Here is an 18,052-nt window from a genome sequence, read left to right as displayed (position 1 = left end):
GCCCGGCTTGTTCGCCTTCTCATCCAAGTTCTCTTCGCCTTCTGATCTCGCATTGCATTTGTTTTCTGCTTCGATTCTTGCTTAATTTGATTTGGGTTTTCTCTTTTTTCCATTGTCCTCTACCTTCTCAAGATATTGCTAGCTTGCTGGCGATTGCTTATTTCTTTCTTGCCCCGTTTGTTTGCATTCACAGATCCCGTAAGTACGACCCTGCTCCTACCCGCGCCGTGGTGCTGGACGTTTTGCTAACAGGCTTGCAGTTGCTGGCCAAAGAGGATAAGCAATGGCCCCCAATATTGCCGGTCCGCAGATCTTTGACGACGCCCACCGCGCCCCCGCGAGATCCTCGGTCTTTCGAGCCATCATGTCGAAGCCGCATAAGCGAAACCAGTCTGCGGATGATGCAATGCCACCGCAATTCAAAAACAACAAGCCGACAGGCACCGTTCCCTTTCCATGGGTAGACAAGCATGCACCGGAACCTGGCCATCTTCCTCTGGGAGAGATAGTCCCGAATCGTGATGCTCGAGACACGTACGTGCCAGTATCGAAGCCAGCAAATAAAGAGAACAAAGCACCTTTGCATAAGAAAACAAAGAGTACAGTATCTCTAAAGTCACTCCGGAGCTACATGGAACGGAAGGACACCAAATCGGAAGAAACCCAAATCGACGATGTCGACGAGCTGAAGCCCAAGAAGACCAAGTCGACGAACAGTTTGTCGGCCATCCTCAAGCGATCCCAGCGTGGACGCAAAGCCGACGGAACGAAGCAGAGCCGTGATAAAGAGAACCGCAGCCCCGTTGATCTGGTTGATAACATGCCATCCCCGGTTTGGCCACAAGAAGGCTCCGTCTTCCAAGCTCCCAGCAGTCGGTCGCGACAGAACTCAACCGCGGATAGACGGCGAAGTGTTGCAGAGGAAGTGTCTCTCTATACACCAAAGGCTTACAGCCCAGCTCAGCAACGAAACTTTTGTGATTACCAGCAACCATCCCTCACCAGACAGGGCGAGAGCAAGCCTCGTCCCAAGTCGGACTGCCTTGCTGGCAACAGAAAGATGAAGGACATTCTGGGACTGCAGCATGCACCGTCCGGAAGCAGTAATGCCAGTGATCGAGTAGATAGTGCGTCATCCAAGGGACAGGCTCTTGAGAGAGCGAGAATGATATCTGTCCCAGAGTCGCCGGTTCCTGCATCAAAGGAGCAGCCGAGTGCGAAAAGACTTTCTCGCGTACAGGCCGCGATCTCGGTGTTCAACGGAAAGGAGCGGGACGCCGATGTGCGCAAACGTTTGAGCTCCAAGGATCTCGAAAGTGAATTTGAGAAGCTTTTGGTTGGTTTGCCCCGAGTTAACTGCTCTAGGATTGACATGACTAACACGACGGCAGGATGCCCGGAACATTCCTCATAATATGCGGGACAAGATGCGCTCCCTTGATACCAACATCAAGGCCGACTTTATTCAGAAGGATCGCACCGATCTTGGCACACCAGTCAGCTCTGGTACCTCTGACAGTCGCCGTGGTCGTGGAAAGGAGTCGAAGGATTCTCAGGATCGTAAGGGCTCTCGCTCTCGCTCCAGGAGCCGCGGGTTTGCATTTGGCCGGGGCTCGTCATCTCCTGGCAAGAAACCCCGGCCAGAGAGTGGAACTTTCCATCGTCCCAGATCTGTGGACCTGTCCCAGCCAGTAGGCGTTTATACAACCCTCAGCGCCGCTGGTTCTACTGCATCGCTTTCTGAAGCGGCGGCTGTGGACACCGCTGCTGATCCATCTGACTTTGTGCACTATCTCAGAGAGATCCAGAAGCCGGAGATGGTTGAAGTGGGCAAGTTGCACAAACTGCGACTTCTTCTGCGGAATGAGACAATTAGCTGGGTGAATGGGTTCATTTCCGAAGGAGGCATGGTTGAAATTGTTCAGCTCATCTACCGTATTATGAAGATGGAGTGGCGGTATGTTGAACTCAACTGACTCGATTTTCTTTGCGGATAGTGGCTGACATCTTTTAGGGAGGATCACGAGGACACACTCCTGCACGAGGCGTTGCTGTGCTTGAAGGCTCTTTGTACCACATCCATCGCGCTGGCGCATCTGACTAAAATCGAAGGTGAATTATTCCCTGCGTTGCTGAAGATGCTATTCGACGAGGAAAAGAAGGGCCCCAGCGAATTCACTACGCGAGGAATCATCATCAACCTCTTGTTTACCCAGATCTCTACCACTTCTCCCAACGAATTGCCTTCCACTCGCGCTCAACGGATCCTCTCATACCTGCGGGATCCTTCTGCGGAAGATGAGAGCCAGCCTGTCTCTTTCATTGCCAACATATACCAGTCACGACCTTATCGGGTGTGGTGCAAGGAGGCTACCAATGTGACCAAAGAAGTCTTCTGGATCTTCCTTCACCATCTCAATGTGATTCCTCTCCCCAAAGCAGACCCTCAGTCGGACGACCCATTCACCGGAAAACGCACGGTGGATACTCGTTCTTACCGCGAGCGACACTTCCCTCCCCCTCGGCCCCCTGTCCCTGCTGCTCCTTACGTTGGCGGCGTCGAGTGGGATGCTACCAACTACCTTGCTGCACACTTGGATCTTCTGAATGGTCTGATTGCCTGTTTGCCCACAGCGGATGATCGCAACAAGTTTCGGTCTGAATTGCGAGCCTCCGGCTTTGAAAAGGTCATGGGTGGTACTATGCGCACTTGCAAGGAGAAATTTTACTCGGCGGTTCATGAGTGTCTCCGCACCTGGGTGGCTGCTGCGGTTGAGGATGGTTGGCCCTATCTGATGGTGCGCGAGGGACCGCCTCGCACTGAACCTGGATCACCCACCAAGTCCCCCAAGAAGGTTGCACCCAGTAGCCCTAAGAAGGGTCTACTTGATGACAAGCCACCTCAGCTGAACCTGGCCCTCGACTTTTCGGACAGTCGGGTCGCCACTCCCTTGGGTCCAACGACCCCATCCAGCGACTTCCCTCGCTGGCTTTAATTGTCAAGCACTGGATACAACATCCGCTTGAAAACTTTTCTTCTTTTTTCCTTGTCTTTTTCTTACCATTTCCCTACCTTCCCACTCTGATTTCACGTTTCATGACTCGGCGTTTTACGGTTCATATCGCCTACAGGGGTTGCACCAACATGCTCTGGTGTATGTTGGATTTGTTGCTTACCTCTGTGGAAGCTTCCCCCTCCCTACTTTGATCTCTTTAGGCTTTCAAGGCGTTGGCATTTCTGGAGTTGTTGGGAGTTGCATATTTTCAATGTCCAGCAAAGATTTTTGGCGGACATGATGTGATGAAGTCAAGCTATGGTGCAGGTGGCGGGAAGAGGCTGGCATGGATAAATGGATGTCCGTCTCGTAGGTTGATGGGAGCATCTTTTCTGTCTTATGCCCTCCTCTTCGCGGATTAGAGACGCCTGCTTGCTTGGACTAGATTTGCTCATGACAAATGACATATGACAGATATGAGAATTGAATGAATTTTCACAAGCAGAAATTGGGAGATAAATGCAGTAGCTGGTAATAAGTCCGTAGGAATGTGCTAGCATAGCAAGGTGACATTTGAAGAGATGAACGATGTGCTTTATTTTGAGCGACTATTTATGCCAAATGAGTATTGTACAGTCCTTAAGGATCTACCATATACAGGGACTATCAGGTAATCCTCCTCGGAGAACTACTTTTGAGATCCACTCCCACTGTTCTCGTCCGCTCTCTTCACCGGACTAGGAGGCGGGGGACTGGAGAATACAGCCTTGACACCAGAGAAGACGCTTTCTCGGATCTGTTGGAAAGCCCATTAGTCCATGATACCACACAACACCCAGAAGAAAAGAAACAACTTACCCCGTCAAATGGCGTATCCTTGGTATCCCAGTTCATGAAAAGAACCGCATAGATCACGACAACTACAACCAACACTCATCAGCGCTCTAACTCCCCCAACAAATCTAACCTATCCCCGACAGATATCACCAGAGAGCCAGAAGTATATGACTTACATCCAATAATAACCCACTGCGCCAACGTGACAGTCTTGATAAACTTCGGCCGGGCATATTTGAGCGCCGCGCGCCGCCGATATTTACGCTCCAGTCGGAACTGGTGCTTTGGCGAGAGCTTTGACATATCCGGGGGCCATTGGCGCTTAGGTTTGTAGGGGCTGTAGTATTCGTCATTGGGATTCCGGTAGGAGGGATCGTGCTTGTCGGAGGAGAGGCGGAAGGGTGAGGAGGATCTGAGCGCGGTGGATGTGAAGGGTGTTGGGATTGTGCTGGAGAAGGGGCGGGTGGTGCGGAGAGGTAGTGGAGAGGTGTTCTATATTGATGATGTTAGATATTTGGGGATTTGAGGGATTGAGGGTCTGGGGATCTTGTTGTACGGTAATGTGCCATGTTGGTTGTCTGGTGAATTGGGTCTTGAGGGTTGCGGTCGAGCCAGGGCACGCGAGGCGCGCCGAGGAGGCGGCTGTGAATAATTGTCGAATCATGTGGATTGTGATGTAGAGGTCCCGGGTTATGTAGGATCTGGGCTGTTGAGGTATAGTTGCGAGGGTACCTGGGGTCGAGTCGAGGTTGGATGGTCAAGTTGGCGCGGTCGAGAAATAATTTGATCTGCCGGTCTCCGCATGTGCTCCGCATTAATGTGTACCTCCGCCCATCAGACTACAGCTCCCTATTCTCCCTCCAAATTTGTTGCAGGCTCTGTCGATTTCTCAAATTATCACAATTATTATGCTACCTCAACACGCCTCAGGCTGCCTATCATAAAGCTGCGGCCAGAATTAGCAACGGAGGCTTGAGATAATTGGCTATGATTGACTCATCCATCAACTGACGCGATACCCTTTTCGGGGGCCAAGAATCCGCCTTTATAAAGCCAGCACTGCCCACTTCAAAGTCTGAGCGGGTGTATCAGTTTTCTGCAAGCACCTCCAACCCCTTCACTAATGATCATGTCTCTCGCAAGCCTACCCCCAGAACTACTGCAAATGATAGCGCGCTCTATCACAGACGACCGACAGGGTAGAATGCAACCATCTCAAACACTGCAAAGTATCTACGCACTGTCTCGCACTTGTCGCGCAACCTACCGCCAATTATGTTGGAATTTATATCGCTACGATGTCGACAAAGGGTATAGTTTCGCGCTTGTCTGGGCTGCTGTGACGAATAAACCTCAAACAGCGAGACTATCTCTTGCCAGCGGAGGCAATACTCTGGCTACAAATCAACACGGTCAGTCTCCACTGTGGCTAGCGGCTCGCCGAGGACATCGGGAAATTGTGGAGATTCTGCTTGACCACCGTGCTGATATCGAGATCAGGAACCCGGTAGGCCTTACTCCCCTTATGATCGCTGCCCGAGAGGGACAGTGCGAAGCTACGAAGGTATTGCTCGATCGGGGCGCAAACTGCGAAGCTCAGACCCGAGACCACTCTACAGCCCTTCTTTGGGCAATTCGGGCTGGCGCGGTAGATACCGTGAAGATACTCATCGAACATGGAGCCAAGTTTCCAGAGCCAAAGACTACGCCATGGCGACGATGGGCTCTGGCTGCATACCGTGCCGGACCTGACAGGTGGGACGATATCCCCAAGATTCAAGAACTGATGGAATCAAGCTACGATGGAAATCAGAACAAGCGTCTTGCAGAAAAGCCCCTTTTGAACGCTGTCCAGTACCAATTCCTCGCAATGTCTACCTTCTTCCTCGACCAGTGCATCACCCCACTTGGAGACCTAGGTTCATTTTTTGGTTTCTGCCCAGCCAACGAAGCCGTTTACGACAGGACCAGGCAGGGAACCGAGCGGTTGTATTTCATACGTGACAGGACCAGAGAGCAATGGCATTACTTCGGTCGACCAAATGAACACCCGATGTGGTGGGCTGTATATCACGGCGAAGAGGAACTTGTGGAGAAGCTGCTAAGGCGCGGAGCAGGAATCAATTCTCTTACCCACTGGGGCACACTGAAAGCACCAAGGAATCTGATCTCACTTGCTCTAGTCCGAGGATACTACGGGATTGCCGAACTGCTGCTGGACTACGGGGCGGATCCAAACTACAAGTTCCAGGATCGTCCCCTGCTCAGTCGAGCGCTCCGAGTTGGGAGTGAACGGTTGGTGATGAAGATTTTGCTGCGCTTGAAGAGCCTTGGTACTCTCAATATCACTAACGACGGAGATGCACTAGCCATAGCGATTGGAAAACAGAACGCGATGCTGGTGAAAATGCTACTCGAATTTGGCGCAGATCCAAATGCCAAGGTTTTCTATCATAGAGGCACGGAAAGTGGCCGCAGGTCCAAGAATCCGCTGTCCTTGGCCATTGAACTTGGGAATCAGGACGTGGTGGACATGTTACTTGAATATGGGGCTTTCTAGCCTTGCAGGAATAACCCTGTCGTGCTCGAACATTGATCTTACAACATGAAATTGAACTGCTCTCACAGATTGGAATTCAAGCGACTGCAATCTTGTTGACCTCCTTCTCTCGAATCTGCTCGTAGGCGCAATTGAGATCATCCTTGTGGCAAAGGATCCCTGCTCCCGCCTGATTAAGGTAAGCTGCTATGGTGTAAGATGCCCGGTTGTCTGTATAAGATGGATGGTCCCCATCCCGTCTATTAGAAGAAAGGACCGTGTTGAATAGCGGAAGAAATAGTTGATGGTGTTGAATGCTAGCACGGAGGAAGCAGAAATCGCAAGGAGCGTTGGTTATTGAAGAGTTAGTCTTCAAAGGAAAATCGATCATTGAGAGAGACGGGGGAACCGGGCATATGGAGGCGCGAATGGTGTAGGTAAAGAATCGGCCACACGCTAAATGTCATATAATTCGAAATAACCATGATCCTCCATTCCATGAATCGAACCCCCAACCCTCTCGTTCCCTATGAACCTCGCCACGATGCTCCATCACCACCCCACGATGCCGGAGTACATCGCCAAGAGCAACGCGATGCCATAGTCAAAATACAATACCCCTCTACACCCTCACAACATTATTAAAAAGGCCCTTTATAAGAATTAAATAATTATCTGCTATAAAGTATCTTAATAATAAGTAATTCATTAAAAAAATAAAAAAGATCTTTATCCTGCGAGGAGGTGCTGCCACCAGCTCGCATGCCCACCCGCCCACTCTCCCCGCCTAGGGATGTGCCCGACCATCCGTGGAGTTATACTCGACACTGGAGGCCTGTACCTATTCCCATCACATGTTTGCCCTTTCCAGGGCACACCCAAAGGTCAATAGACCACTAGGCCATATGAGGGGGGAGAGTGACTGGAATACCAATACTGGGGGTATAACCCATCGGCGCATACACTTGGAGGGTCAATTATGGGACTGAATTTAACGTATGAAGCGAATGGATGATCTCTGTTGCCTCTGAACAGATCAAGGTTAATACCTAAAGTTATAACAGTTCGAATATCGCTTCGTAGCATGTGATAACTAAGATACAGTATAATCCATGGGTGGAACTTCGAGGTGACTACAGTAACCCCCGAGAGCGTCCCCACAATAATCAGGGGCCCCGAGGATAGACGACCCGGGGTCGGGCGTGTCGAATAATCACATTCAAAGACTCAGCCTGGCCGCTAAGAAGCCGAGACAATCCTCACAACTCGGGCCTGTATCGGATCGGCGGACAGAGAACGAGGATGACGTGAGGACAGCATCAGACGCCCTGTGGCTCGGACAAAATGCATAATCCAAGTCGTTTTCACATGTTCACATGCTGCAGAGCCACGGAGATCCCGTGACTGGGGAAGCCATCGGATTAACAATGTTGCGGGGACCTCGGCACTTTCGTTGCGACGCCAGCAACGGGCAAAGCTGCGAACAAGGGAAATACCACCGGATCCACGGACGTGATTTATAAGAAACAACTTCGCCCGGAATTTTGAAGTTTTTCTCATCTGTCTTGTATTGCTTTTTATCTTCCTTCCCCCATACCATCCCCCAGAGTTCTTCCCACATTGACGTCATGTCTTCAGGTAAGCATCCCTCCATCATCATTACGGAATTTGGCACAAGCAACATGCCAGTCCGTGCAAGCGTCCCTGGAAACTGCACAGCCCAACTAACTGTCCATTCTCAGCCCAGCAGCGTCTTACTCAAGTTTCCTCCCACTTTGGCTCTGGCAGCCAGAAGGGAGCCGCCGCCCTCACCCAGAAGAACCCCGATGATATCGTCGTGACCTGTGCCCTGCGCACTGCCCTGACCAAGGGTGGTAAGGGTAGTTTCAAGGACACTGCTGCTGCTGATCTCCTGGCTGGTGTCTTCAAGGCTGTCATCCAGAAGAGTGGTATCGACCCCAAGTACGTCGAGGATGTTGCCGTCGGCTCTGTCCTGCCCCCCGGTGGTGGCGCCACCGAGTTCCGTGCTGCTGCCCTCGTTGCTGGCTTCCCCGAGACCACTGCTGTCAAGGCCCTGAACCGTCAGTGCTCTTCTGGTCTCCAGGCCATTGTTGATGTTGCCAACGCCATCAAGTCTGGCATGATCGAGGTTGGTATCGGCGCTGGTGTTGAGAGCATGAGCTCCCAGTACGGGTAAGTACAAACCATGAACTCACATGTATCATTTCAAGCAGAGTCGCTAATAATTTTGTTTGATGCAGTCCCGGCGCCGTCACCGAGTTCTCCGAGCTCCTCGAGAACCACCCCGAGTCCGCCAACTGCAAGGTCCCCATGGGTGTTCTGTCCGAGAACATGGCCAAGGACCGCGGTGTCACCCGTGCCTCCCAGGATGCCTTCGCCGCTTCCTCCTACCAGAAGGCCGTTAAGGCCCAGAAGGCTGGCCTCTTCAATGAGGAGATTGCTCCCCTCGAGGTCAAGTGGACCGACCCCAAGACCGGCGAGGAGAAGACCATCACCGTCAAGGCCGATGACGGTATCCGCGAGGGCATGACCGCCGAGTCCCTCGGCAAGATCCGCCCTGCCTTCGCCAAGGACGGCTCCATCCACGCCGGTAACGCCTCCCAGATCTCCGACGGTGCCGCCGCCGTCCTGCTCATGAAGCGCTCCACTGCCGAGCGCCTGGGCCAGAAGATCATCGGCAAGTACGTCACTGCCAGCGTTGTCGGTGTCAAGCCCCTGCTCATGGGTATCGGCCCCTGGGCCGCTATCCCCGTTGCCCTCGAGAAGGCCGGCATCAACAAGGATGATGTCGACATCTACGAGATCAACGAGGCCTTTGCCTCCCAGTGCGTGTGGTGCATCAACGAGCTTGGCCTGCCCGCGGAGAAGATCAACCCCAAGGGTGGTGCTATCGCCTTCGGTCACCCTCTCGGCTGCACTGGCTCTCGCCAGGTCAGCACCCTGTTGACTGAGCTCAAGCGCACCAACAAGAAGATCGGTGTTACCAGCATGTGCGTTGGTACCGGTATGGGTATGGCTGCCGTCTGGGTTGCCGAGTAAACGGGATTCCTTCTTCGATTGTACATTGCACAGCGCCTTTTTGATGTTTTCTTTTTTTTGGGTTACTTCTATATCCCCGGATTCTGGTGTATTGACCACCTATGAGGATACCACGAGAGATTGATTCTTTTTCATGTATATTTCCAGGATTTTGAGGTGAAAATTGTTCCATATATAACAGGTAGATTTGTTCCATCTACAACTCTTTCCAATTTCAAGATACATAGATAGGTCTCTCCTACCTTTATTACTAGGCCCGAAATGTCTTAAAGGCCTCTGCGACGGTCATGCCTTGTGCGACAGCGTTCTTGGCTTGATCATCCATGCTAATAAGCTTGGGCATCAACTCCATCACCGGTTCAAGCAAGTCGCGTGGAATAGCGACAACACCCTCCATGGGATCGCAGAAAATAATATCTCCAGGAGAAACAGTCACCCCTTCAATGGTAATTGGGACATCCCGTACAACAGCCTTTGCTTCGGCCCCAGTACCAACTGTCGATGTTCCCCTAGCCCAGATCTAATTCAACCAATCTTAGTCTGAATCTTCTTCCTTTGTACATACCCAGAAAAAATAACATACCGGAAGCTGAGTCTCCTGCAACTCTCTCAAATCTCTTACCCGCCCATTCACGACAGTCGCCCGAATCCCAAGCACTTTCATCCGCGTCGCCATAATCCCACCCGTCACCGCACAATACTGATCCCTCGGCTGGTCAATCACCACAATCGAACCGGCACCAGACGGGTCCGCCGCGGCAAAGTCGCCCGTGAAATCGACCCAGTGCTTTCCCGGCGGGAAGCCGTGTTTCTCGGGATTCTCGATTGCAATTGCGGGTGGGTTGTCCTTTTTGGAAAGGAACTTGAATGTTGTTGCTGGGGCGGCGACTCTTTTGGCTTGGTCGTTTCTGCCGATTATCGGAGAGAAGGGGGCTTGGGGGGAGTCGAGGGTTAGTTTTGGAGAATTTGGAGTTGGGGGATGGTTCGTGTTGGGGATTGGTTTTTTGTATTGGAGGGCGTCCTATCATGGGGATTGATAGACCTTTCATGCATGGGTTCTTACTGAGATCTGCGAGGAAGCCCGCGCGTGCGGTGCCGCCTTCTGGGACTTTTTGGAGCTTGAGGAGGGCATCTGATATCTGGATGAAAAGGGGATGTTAGGCCGGCGAGGGTTCTGGTAGGTGTGGTGTAGTATGATAGAAAGAGCTCCCAAGCCACTCTTGTAAGAGAACTAAATGCTTACATCGCAAGCTGTATAGTTGTTCGCCAACGTCTCTAATTGTTCTTTGAGGGAAGCCATTGCGGGGTGCGGGGTGGTGTGGAGAGGCGTATCAGATCTCCTCCAGGCATAGAGGAAGACAAGGATGGTGAATGGATAAAAGTCCCCAAGCAGGATCAGGAGAGAGTTTGAAGTTGTGCTTTGCTGACAATTGGATCATTAGTTCTCACAAGCACATGTCCGCTTGTCCGGGTCTCGGGAAACGACGCCATCGGCCCACCCGAGGATAACCATGACTCCCGAGATGGAGGGGACAAGGAATCTTTCGGAACATACGCACTTGTGCCCTTCTGAACCAACACAACAAGATTTCGACCTTGAGTTGAAATATCCAGGGTGCTAAAAACAGCTCATGATTCGAGCCTAACGTATAAACATCATACCCAACAGACCTAAACATATTGATCTCTCCAGACGGTGCACAACTCAAACTATGAACGGGCTTCGGACGAAACGATGAAAAATTGCAATGTAATGAAATGATCTAGCTTTATTCTGCAAATTCGTCTCTCACAGTCACCAGTCCCGCCGTCTCATCCCGGAACCACAGCATCAAAGCCATCTGGCTAATGCTATCACCGTCCCAACCCTCATTCGCGAGCTCAGTAAATCCTGGATGCGATTTATATTGCAAAACCTCAAAACTAGAATGACGCAACCGGTGAAGAAGCCACCGATTCACAAATGTAAACTTATTCATCGCGACAGGTCGTCTCTCTTCAAAGAACGGCGACTGGTCCTCGAACTCGGTCACTCGCAATGGGTCTCGTGGCGCTTGAATGTCTGGTGTCTCGGGTTGAAAGTCTTTCACAACTTGGTCCCATTGATCATCGAATGTAGCTGCCTCAGGGTGATCCTTGTGTTCGGGGTGGTTCATCACTCGACGGATTGCAAAGTCTAGTCCAGCCTGCGCCTTTGCCTTTGCATCTTCGTAGCCTGCCAGGAATTCCAGAGCCGTTGGATCAAGCGAGAGGCCGATTCGCTCACGAAGATCTTCTTGGTCTAACAAAGTCATATACTCCGATTTGAGTTCTCGGAGCTGTTCACGGAGCATGCGCACCTCCCCAACGAGAGTGAGATATTCTGCGGCCTTGGACGAAAACCGGTCGGCATCGCTGTCGGCATCGTAGGCGGAGGAAGAGGTTGAATATGTATCCGAGAACGAGTTAACAGAGTCCTTCTGTTCGTTCCATGGGGCGACTTGTCTGCGCAGCAGCTTGTTCAATCTTGTCGTTCGTTTGTCCAGCAGAGTCTCTTCTTTATTAAGCTCATCTTCAATCCTCTGATAGTCGCTTTCAAGAGTGTGGTAAAGCCCTGTGGCAGCTTTCAAGTCTTCGATGGCTTTACTGATTGCTGGAGTTTGCAGGTGGATAGACTCTGGAGAGAGCCAACTCAGTTTCTCCTCTAGCACGAGTCGCAGGTAATCCTCTTCCTCGCGTTTCTGCCGTAAAGCATGGCGAAGATCTCGTGTTCGCGATCGTTTGCTCCACACGTCTTTCTGTAAGCGACGAACTTCCTCGAGCAATTTTGCAAGATGAGCACCGGTTTTTCCTGTCCGCACAGGCACATGATCGCAAGATCGAGCAGGCAGAGATAATCTAGAAGAAACATCTGCTTGGCGCACTGTATTCGAAGATCTGGGCCTATCGAAATCTTTCGATTCTCCGCTCGGACCAGCATCTTCTCTTTCAGGAGCCGTAACCATACGGGCTGTGGATGTTGTGATAGGCGGCACGGCTCCTGTATAACGCGGATACGGCGGCTGCAGTGTGCCCGAGGACGTGGAGCTCATGGCTTGTTCATAGCTGGTCCCTCGCGAGTCCCACTGGAACGGCGAGCTCTCCTCTGAAAAAAGAATGCTGGGTGTATGACCCTCACTCCTGGTATCTGTCCAGCTCACACCCTTCAAAGAAGCCTGTATGTGAAATGCAGGGATGAGCATTCACGGTTACCCACGTTATCATGCGATCGTTCGATGCCTACCGGCGATACACGCGCCCCTTGTGTTCCTGGCCAAGATGCCATGACTTGGTGTTTGTAGATTGGCGAGATCACATTTCGCAGAGCTCGACAATAGAGCTCTGTAGCGTCTCCAGCTGTCAAGAAGCGGAGGTATCCATCAACCTAGCGAGGGGCTCGGGGTTCGAGTAGAAAGAAGCGGGAGTAGTAGGACAACACCTTGCTCGTTTTTCCTTCTTTTGCTTTGCACTCGTGACTTTAATCAATCATCTCTTTTTTTTTTTTAATTTTTATTAGCCTTTTGGAGGGTGTGACGAGGCCTTCATACCTGTCCACCTCTTAGATGGCGGGGCCGTTTCAGCCACTTCACCGTTGCAGCGCCCAAATGAAGAGCCCAATCAGTTAGGCTCCTTGTTTTCGATACCCTGTCTAGACCCTGTCAAAGCTGGGCTCTTTTATCGCGTGATCTTCCGTTTCTCCCGATCGCTGCTATGCCATATTACGATGCAGCTGCCAAGCCACTTTATCTCCAACAGCCATTGGTCGCTTCACCTTTCTAGAAACCCCAACTTTCGGCATCATACGGTACCGTTTCTGTCCATCCAGGGACTAGTTACATAGTCCCACGGCTTCTGATACGTGTTAGGCATGTTTGAAATATCTCTGGGCTCCCGTCCATAGTAACCACTCTACCTGAAGTTGGGGCAGATGGTAGTGGGCACAGTGGGACGGGGGACGGTCCGGGCCGCAAAAGGCGAAGGACCTATGAAATGGAATTTTTGACGATTCAATCCTCATCATCTGCCCAAGACAATCTGAGCTCATTTAAAATCTGGATTCTATCTGCCTAGTTGCCTCCGATCTTTGGTGCCACTTGTCATGTTGGCATGTAATATTGGTAGTCGTGGCGCAAATTGCACGGTGCGTAGTTTCAGCCCGTTTGGTCTTCCGTACATTTGCTACTATGGCCTCTCAAACATAGAACACCTAACACCAAGGGATATGCGATGCGACTAACTGTATGTCCCAGCTTCATAGGTGGGTTTTGTTTTATAACCTAGACGACTAGAATGATCTAGCGACCTGTATGCGGACCAGTCGTCTCAGTTTATGTAGTACAGGTGGGCTTCGGTTTGATCATTATTTTCAGTTGCTTCATGGTGGCCGACATTAGCGTCTGCAACGTTTCTTTTCTCTTCCTTTCCTCTTGTGTCAAATAGTGACTATAGAATTGCATTCGTAATTGATTTCAAGAGCTGCAGATGCTGTCTTCTATGACGCCATACGCTCAGGGCGACGCTGCAGTTCCTTGACCATATTTATTCCGACTTGAGTGGCCTCATCCAAGCTCTCCTCTGACAAACCAAGCAGCTCATTCTGTGCCTTGTCCGAGCAATTACCTGGATCCTCTGGGTAGAACGCCCTTGCGTAGAGCAGTTTACCAAAGCCAGCCATGTTACCACTCTTTACCAGCGCCAGGCCATCTTCGTATCGCTTCTTGGTAGACTCATGGGTAACTGTCCAGTCAGCGTCACTGGTGCCCATGACGCGTTTGACACTCTCAAACATTTCGTTTTGGCTGACCACAAAGCTCGTAATATACAGAGCCTTATTAAGCCACCCCGACACGGTAAGACTCTTGTCGTTCTCGTCATCAGGAAGCTCCTTGAGACTCAGCACTTTGGCCACAGCGCACCCAACCTGCGACAAGGTTGACACCGAGTTCTTGATGTTTCCTTCGTCATAGATCGTCAAAGATCGCTTGTCGAAGTCGAAGCCGAAGCGCGCCTCGCCGCCGGCTAGGCTATAATCATACCAAAACCCACAGCAAACGGTAATCCATTGCATGCCGAGCCTCTCGATCTCGTCCCTCTGGGCCTTGCCCACCGGACCCAGCATTATCTCCTCTCCGAGTTTAACATTTTCAATGTCGGCACCGTACTGGTTGGGCATGATGTAGGGAACACCGGCCTTAGCAGCCGCCTGGACGAGCTTGCTGTGGGTGTCTCGGGGCGCATTGGGGGCCATTGTGATGATCAAGAATTGTTGGCCCTTGAGGGCAGCAATGATGGTGGCCTCGTTGTCATAGTCAATGGGGGCGACGAGGACGCCCTCGGGGAGTTTGTTGCTGCTATCTTTGCGGGAGAGGGCCGTAAGTGTGTGTTTTCCGGTCTTAAGGAGAGCGTCGACGATATGGGATCCAACAGTGCCTCCCGCCTGAGGGCGTTGTTAGTTGTGCTTGGGGTGCTGCTGGAGGGATATACATACACCGACAATGGCGACTCTCTCCACGGCGTTCTTGAAGCCAGCGGGCTGGTTCTTGGCGTACTCGGGCATTTTGGTTCTTCTTGGATTGGAGATTGAATTGATGATGAATGTATAGCTATTGATTGGTGTGATCGTTGTCAAGAGTTCTGGTCAAGGTGTTATAGCTTTCGTCGGCGTTTGAGCTTTGTGGGTGTCTAGTTATTTTTTCCTTGCAGCAGAGAAAGCTTACCTATTTATACTTTTATGACCCAGTCTGGATACCTCTATAGAGCCCTAGTCCTATGCTATTCCCTCCATCTCAGCCTAGTCACACCTGATCGGATTGGGCAATTCCGAACAAGTAATTCCGAGCGGCTATTCTCGCCCCAGAAGACGTGAGTCAGATCAATTAACTAACGTAATTCCCGGTCGACTCGGTGTCCCGGCCACCCTTTAACACCATACTAAATGCGATAAATTACAACTTCATATCTCAACAACTATATCTATTTGAGATAAGATATTAAGTATATATAATCTAAATAGTGTTTCTAAACTACTGGTATAGTATAGGAAGATTACCTCAAGTATTCGCAGAGATATATATATTTTAATCTGAAACGTCAAAATTACGCTGTATTTTATGGTAAAGTATTAAAATAATAGTCTGAAAGGTCTAAAATCTATATATGCTCTTCCTGTACTTTGAGAAATGCGTATCCTAAAATTTTAACAGAAATAAATCCCTGGTGGTTGAAATATAGATGAATTAATATTCAGCATCTTGTATGGTGTTTTGGGGTGGCCGGGACGACCGGGTGGCCGAGTCAACTGGGAATTACGTTAAGAGTCAGGCAACCCGAATAGTCGGACTTACTTAACTCCTTGGAATAGTGCGAAGCCCCCTATGGACGGAGATATCGGGGAGATTACCGATGATCATCCCACATATCTCGGCCGCAGTAGCCGCATAACTATAGGGGCCCAGTGACTATGGTGGCACTACACTAACTCCGCAATAGCCGTCACCGCACCAATATTAAGGCGGCGATGAGACAGCATATCCGATATTATTCAACTCCTCCGCGCATACCCCCACAGTGTCAAAATGATCAAGTGCCTGTTTTCACTAGAGCGTTTTGTTTCCTACCGTTTGTGATCCATTCTCGGCCCTTCCAGTCGAAGATAGCTATTGTTTCTATCCTACCTGTTTGATGGTACCCTATCATACTGCTTGCCAACGCAGATATAACTACCACCTTCACTTTTGATGGATTCTCAAGCGTAAACAGTTAAAGCAACCTCTAGCATTACGGTCCAATTCAAACGTCTTGCCTAGGGAAATGATGTAAATACCGATTGTGTTTACACATTACGAGGAAAGTCTAAATGAATAACTCACAGTGTAACTAAGTTGATTGAACTCGGCGGTTATCGAGACCAAAATACTGGACATAGCTAAAATAACAGAGATTTCTGCGGAGCGCGTGTTTTCACAAGTTCAAGGTTGTCTAGGATAGTCTCTCCAAGGTTTCTTGACCTTTCTCGTCCAGATTTGGATACTGTCTTAGATTACACATATCAGTCCAGAATGCCTTTGCATTTTCGTGCGCTTCGCCATGTACGGCTAAGCGCCCCCGGAGCAACTTTTTCCCACTCAACATCCATGTCTGTAAATCCAACCGAGGCCGAAACGTACTCATACCAGATGGGAAAGAAGGCAGCGTATTCCCAGTCAAGTATACTGACAACCTTTCCGTTTTGGACCATGATGTTTCCCAAATTGAGATCGCAATGAGTAAGCACATACGGTTCACATTTTGGTAGGCGCTTCCTTAAGTTCTCCAAAACTTGTTGAGGGAGGTGGCCAAGGTTAAGAGCCAGAGCATCCCAGAGCTCTTGGTCAGAGTGAAATGGTCCACGGGGCTCGAGATCGAAAAATAATAAGCCTGGATAGCAGGGACTTTGATCGATACATTGAATAGATGTTGACATGACGGATCGAAGCTGCTTTCGCACTTTCACGACTTGACCCGCAATATCTAATTTTTGGGGTCCTGACAAAGAAGTCCATGCCTCCTCAAGTGTCTGACCATCTATACGTTCGTTCAAAACGAAGTACCGCCCATCTCGATCGACCCAGTCGCGTAAAACCTTCGGGACGGGAATGTCGGTATAGGTCGCTAAATAGTTCAATGTTATGACTTCAACTTTTGCTTTTGGACCTTCATCGGGCCGGTCCTTCAGAATTACATCTGACCCGATAGACCACACACCCCGTGTAGATGCGCCGTAGAAGAGTTTGAGGTGGCTTGTGTAATGGCACCGCTTTTCTTTGTCAAGTGTCCACCCGCATGCGACACAACCTTTCTCAAGCGGTTCACCCATTGTGGATAGTTTGTAGGAGGTCAATTTGTTGCAAGAGACTCAGGATTAGAAGGAAAAGTGTAAGAAATTTTTCAAGCGGAAAGCCCCTTCCAGCTCATATTTCAACAGACTGACCGCCATTGAATTAGCGTCAGATCCCCTCCCTCCCTCGTTGGCCTCTGGCTTTTTACCTTGCGAACAGAGAATGACTCTAGATAGTATGCATGAGGTTATGACGTTTAATATCGGACTAGGCTCTTTTATCCGACTCGCTCGGTCACCCAAGGCCCTTAAAGGCAAGGCCATGCTGATACAAAGCAGACAGCCAGGAGGGCGGGACCTAATAGCCGCCCGTCCAAGCGCCGCATATGCAAAGGGATCAGAGTGGCGTGTGATTAAACTACAGGAGGTGTATGGTATATAAGCTTACGTGGCTTCTATCATCGTATTATACTCTAGATTGAGGCCACAACCTAGCAATCATCATCCCATCATAAAGCCACAGAAAGCTATCTTATTTGCCAAGATGAATTGCCCCAAGTGCGGATACAATCATATTTCTCAGCCTTTCTATTTACTTGATCTCAGTGTGGTGCACGAGTCCCAGGAGCTCAATAATGTCGGCTCTCCTAAATGAAACTATCAAAAACTAAACTAATTACTGATATAGACCTTCCCTCGCCTATCCACCGATGTCACAAACCTCTCACCTTATTCCAGATTTCGTATGTACAGACTTTATGTGGTTTTTGTTAAGCTACGGTGGGC

At 50.2% G+C, this 18,052-nt stretch overlaps 8 protein-coding genes across 8 annotated transcripts; 3 read left to right on the top strand and 5 right to left on the bottom strand.

Moving 5' to 3' along the window:
- Positions 1 to 283: 283 nt before the first annotated feature.
- N7458_001872 (uncharacterized protein) lies at positions 284 to 2,996 on the top strand (the record flags this gene model as incomplete). Its single annotated transcript, XM_056905255.1, has 3 exons — positions 284 to 1,336; positions 1,392 to 1,957; positions 2,015 to 2,996. 3 exons carry the CDS (start codon positions 284 to 286, stop codon positions 2,994 to 2,996), a joined length of 2,601 nt encoding a protein of 866 aa, XP_056769362.1.
- A 688-nt stretch (positions 2,997 to 3,684) lies between these two features.
- Positions 3,685 to 4,497, bottom strand: N7458_001871 (uncharacterized protein; the record flags this gene model as incomplete). The annotated part of the gene is made up of 4 exons (XM_056905254.1): positions 3,685 to 3,792; positions 3,855 to 3,916; positions 4,010 to 4,325; positions 4,390 to 4,497. The coding sequence occupies 4 exons, from the start codon at positions 4,495 to 4,497 to the stop codon at positions 3,685 to 3,687; spliced, it is 594 nt and encodes a 197-aa protein (XP_056769361.1).
- A 465-nt stretch (positions 4,498 to 4,962) lies between these two features.
- Positions 4,963 to 6,393, top strand: N7458_001870 (ankyrin repeat domain-containing protein; the record flags this gene model as incomplete). Its single annotated transcript, XM_056905253.1, has 1 exon — positions 4,963 to 6,393. One exon carries the CDS (start codon positions 4,963 to 4,965, stop codon positions 6,391 to 6,393), a length of 1,431 nt encoding a protein of 476 aa, XP_056769360.1.
- Positions 6,394 to 8,000: 1,607 nt separating this feature from the next.
- On the top strand, positions 8,001 to 9,432 carry N7458_001869 (3-ketoacyl-coA thiolase peroxisomal A precursor; the record flags this gene model as incomplete). Its single annotated transcript, XM_056905252.1, has 3 exons — positions 8,001 to 8,010; positions 8,115 to 8,565; positions 8,634 to 9,432. 3 exons carry the CDS (start codon positions 8,001 to 8,003, stop codon positions 9,430 to 9,432), a joined length of 1,260 nt encoding a protein of 419 aa, XP_056769359.1.
- Positions 9,433 to 9,682: 250 nt separating this feature from the next.
- On the bottom strand, positions 9,683 to 10,732 carry N7458_001868 (RraA family protein; the record flags this gene model as incomplete). Its single annotated transcript, XM_056905251.1, has 4 exons — positions 9,683 to 9,952; positions 10,016 to 10,365; positions 10,496 to 10,571; positions 10,676 to 10,732. The coding sequence occupies 4 exons, from the start codon at positions 10,730 to 10,732 to the stop codon at positions 9,683 to 9,685; spliced, it is 753 nt and encodes a 250-aa protein (XP_056769358.1).
- A 469-nt stretch (positions 10,733 to 11,201) lies between these two features.
- N7458_001867 (uncharacterized protein) lies at positions 11,202 to 12,736 on the bottom strand (the record flags this gene model as incomplete). Its single annotated transcript, XM_056905250.1, has 2 exons — positions 11,202 to 12,626; positions 12,668 to 12,736. 2 exons carry the CDS (start codon positions 12,734 to 12,736, stop codon positions 11,202 to 11,204), a joined length of 1,494 nt encoding a protein of 497 aa, XP_056769357.1.
- Positions 12,737 to 13,942: 1,206 nt separating this feature from the next.
- On the bottom strand, positions 13,943 to 15,007 carry N7458_001866 (aromatic alcohol reductase; the record flags this gene model as incomplete). The annotated part of the gene is made up of 2 exons (XM_056905249.1): positions 13,943 to 14,887; positions 14,939 to 15,007. 2 exons carry the CDS (start codon positions 15,005 to 15,007, stop codon positions 13,943 to 13,945), a joined length of 1,014 nt encoding a protein of 337 aa, XP_056769356.1.
- A 1,491-nt stretch (positions 15,008 to 16,498) lies between these two features.
- On the bottom strand, positions 16,499 to 17,305 carry N7458_001865 (aminoglycoside phosphotransferase family protein; the record flags this gene model as incomplete). Its single annotated transcript, XM_056905248.1, has 1 exon — positions 16,499 to 17,305. One exon carries the CDS (start codon positions 17,303 to 17,305, stop codon positions 16,499 to 16,501), a length of 807 nt encoding a protein of 268 aa, XP_056769355.1.
- Positions 17,306 to 18,052: the final 747 nt, after the last annotated feature.

Source organism: Penicillium daleae, assembly GCF_028827525.1.
Source record: "Penicillium daleae strain IBT 16125 chromosome Unknown utg000002l_segment0_segment0, whole genome shotgun sequence".
NCBI lineage: Eukaryota > Fungi > Ascomycota > Eurotiomycetes > Eurotiales > Aspergillaceae > Penicillium > Penicillium daleae.
The sequence above is the reverse complement of the archived record's forward strand: the minus strand, read 5'-3'. Positions and strand labels throughout refer to the sequence as shown.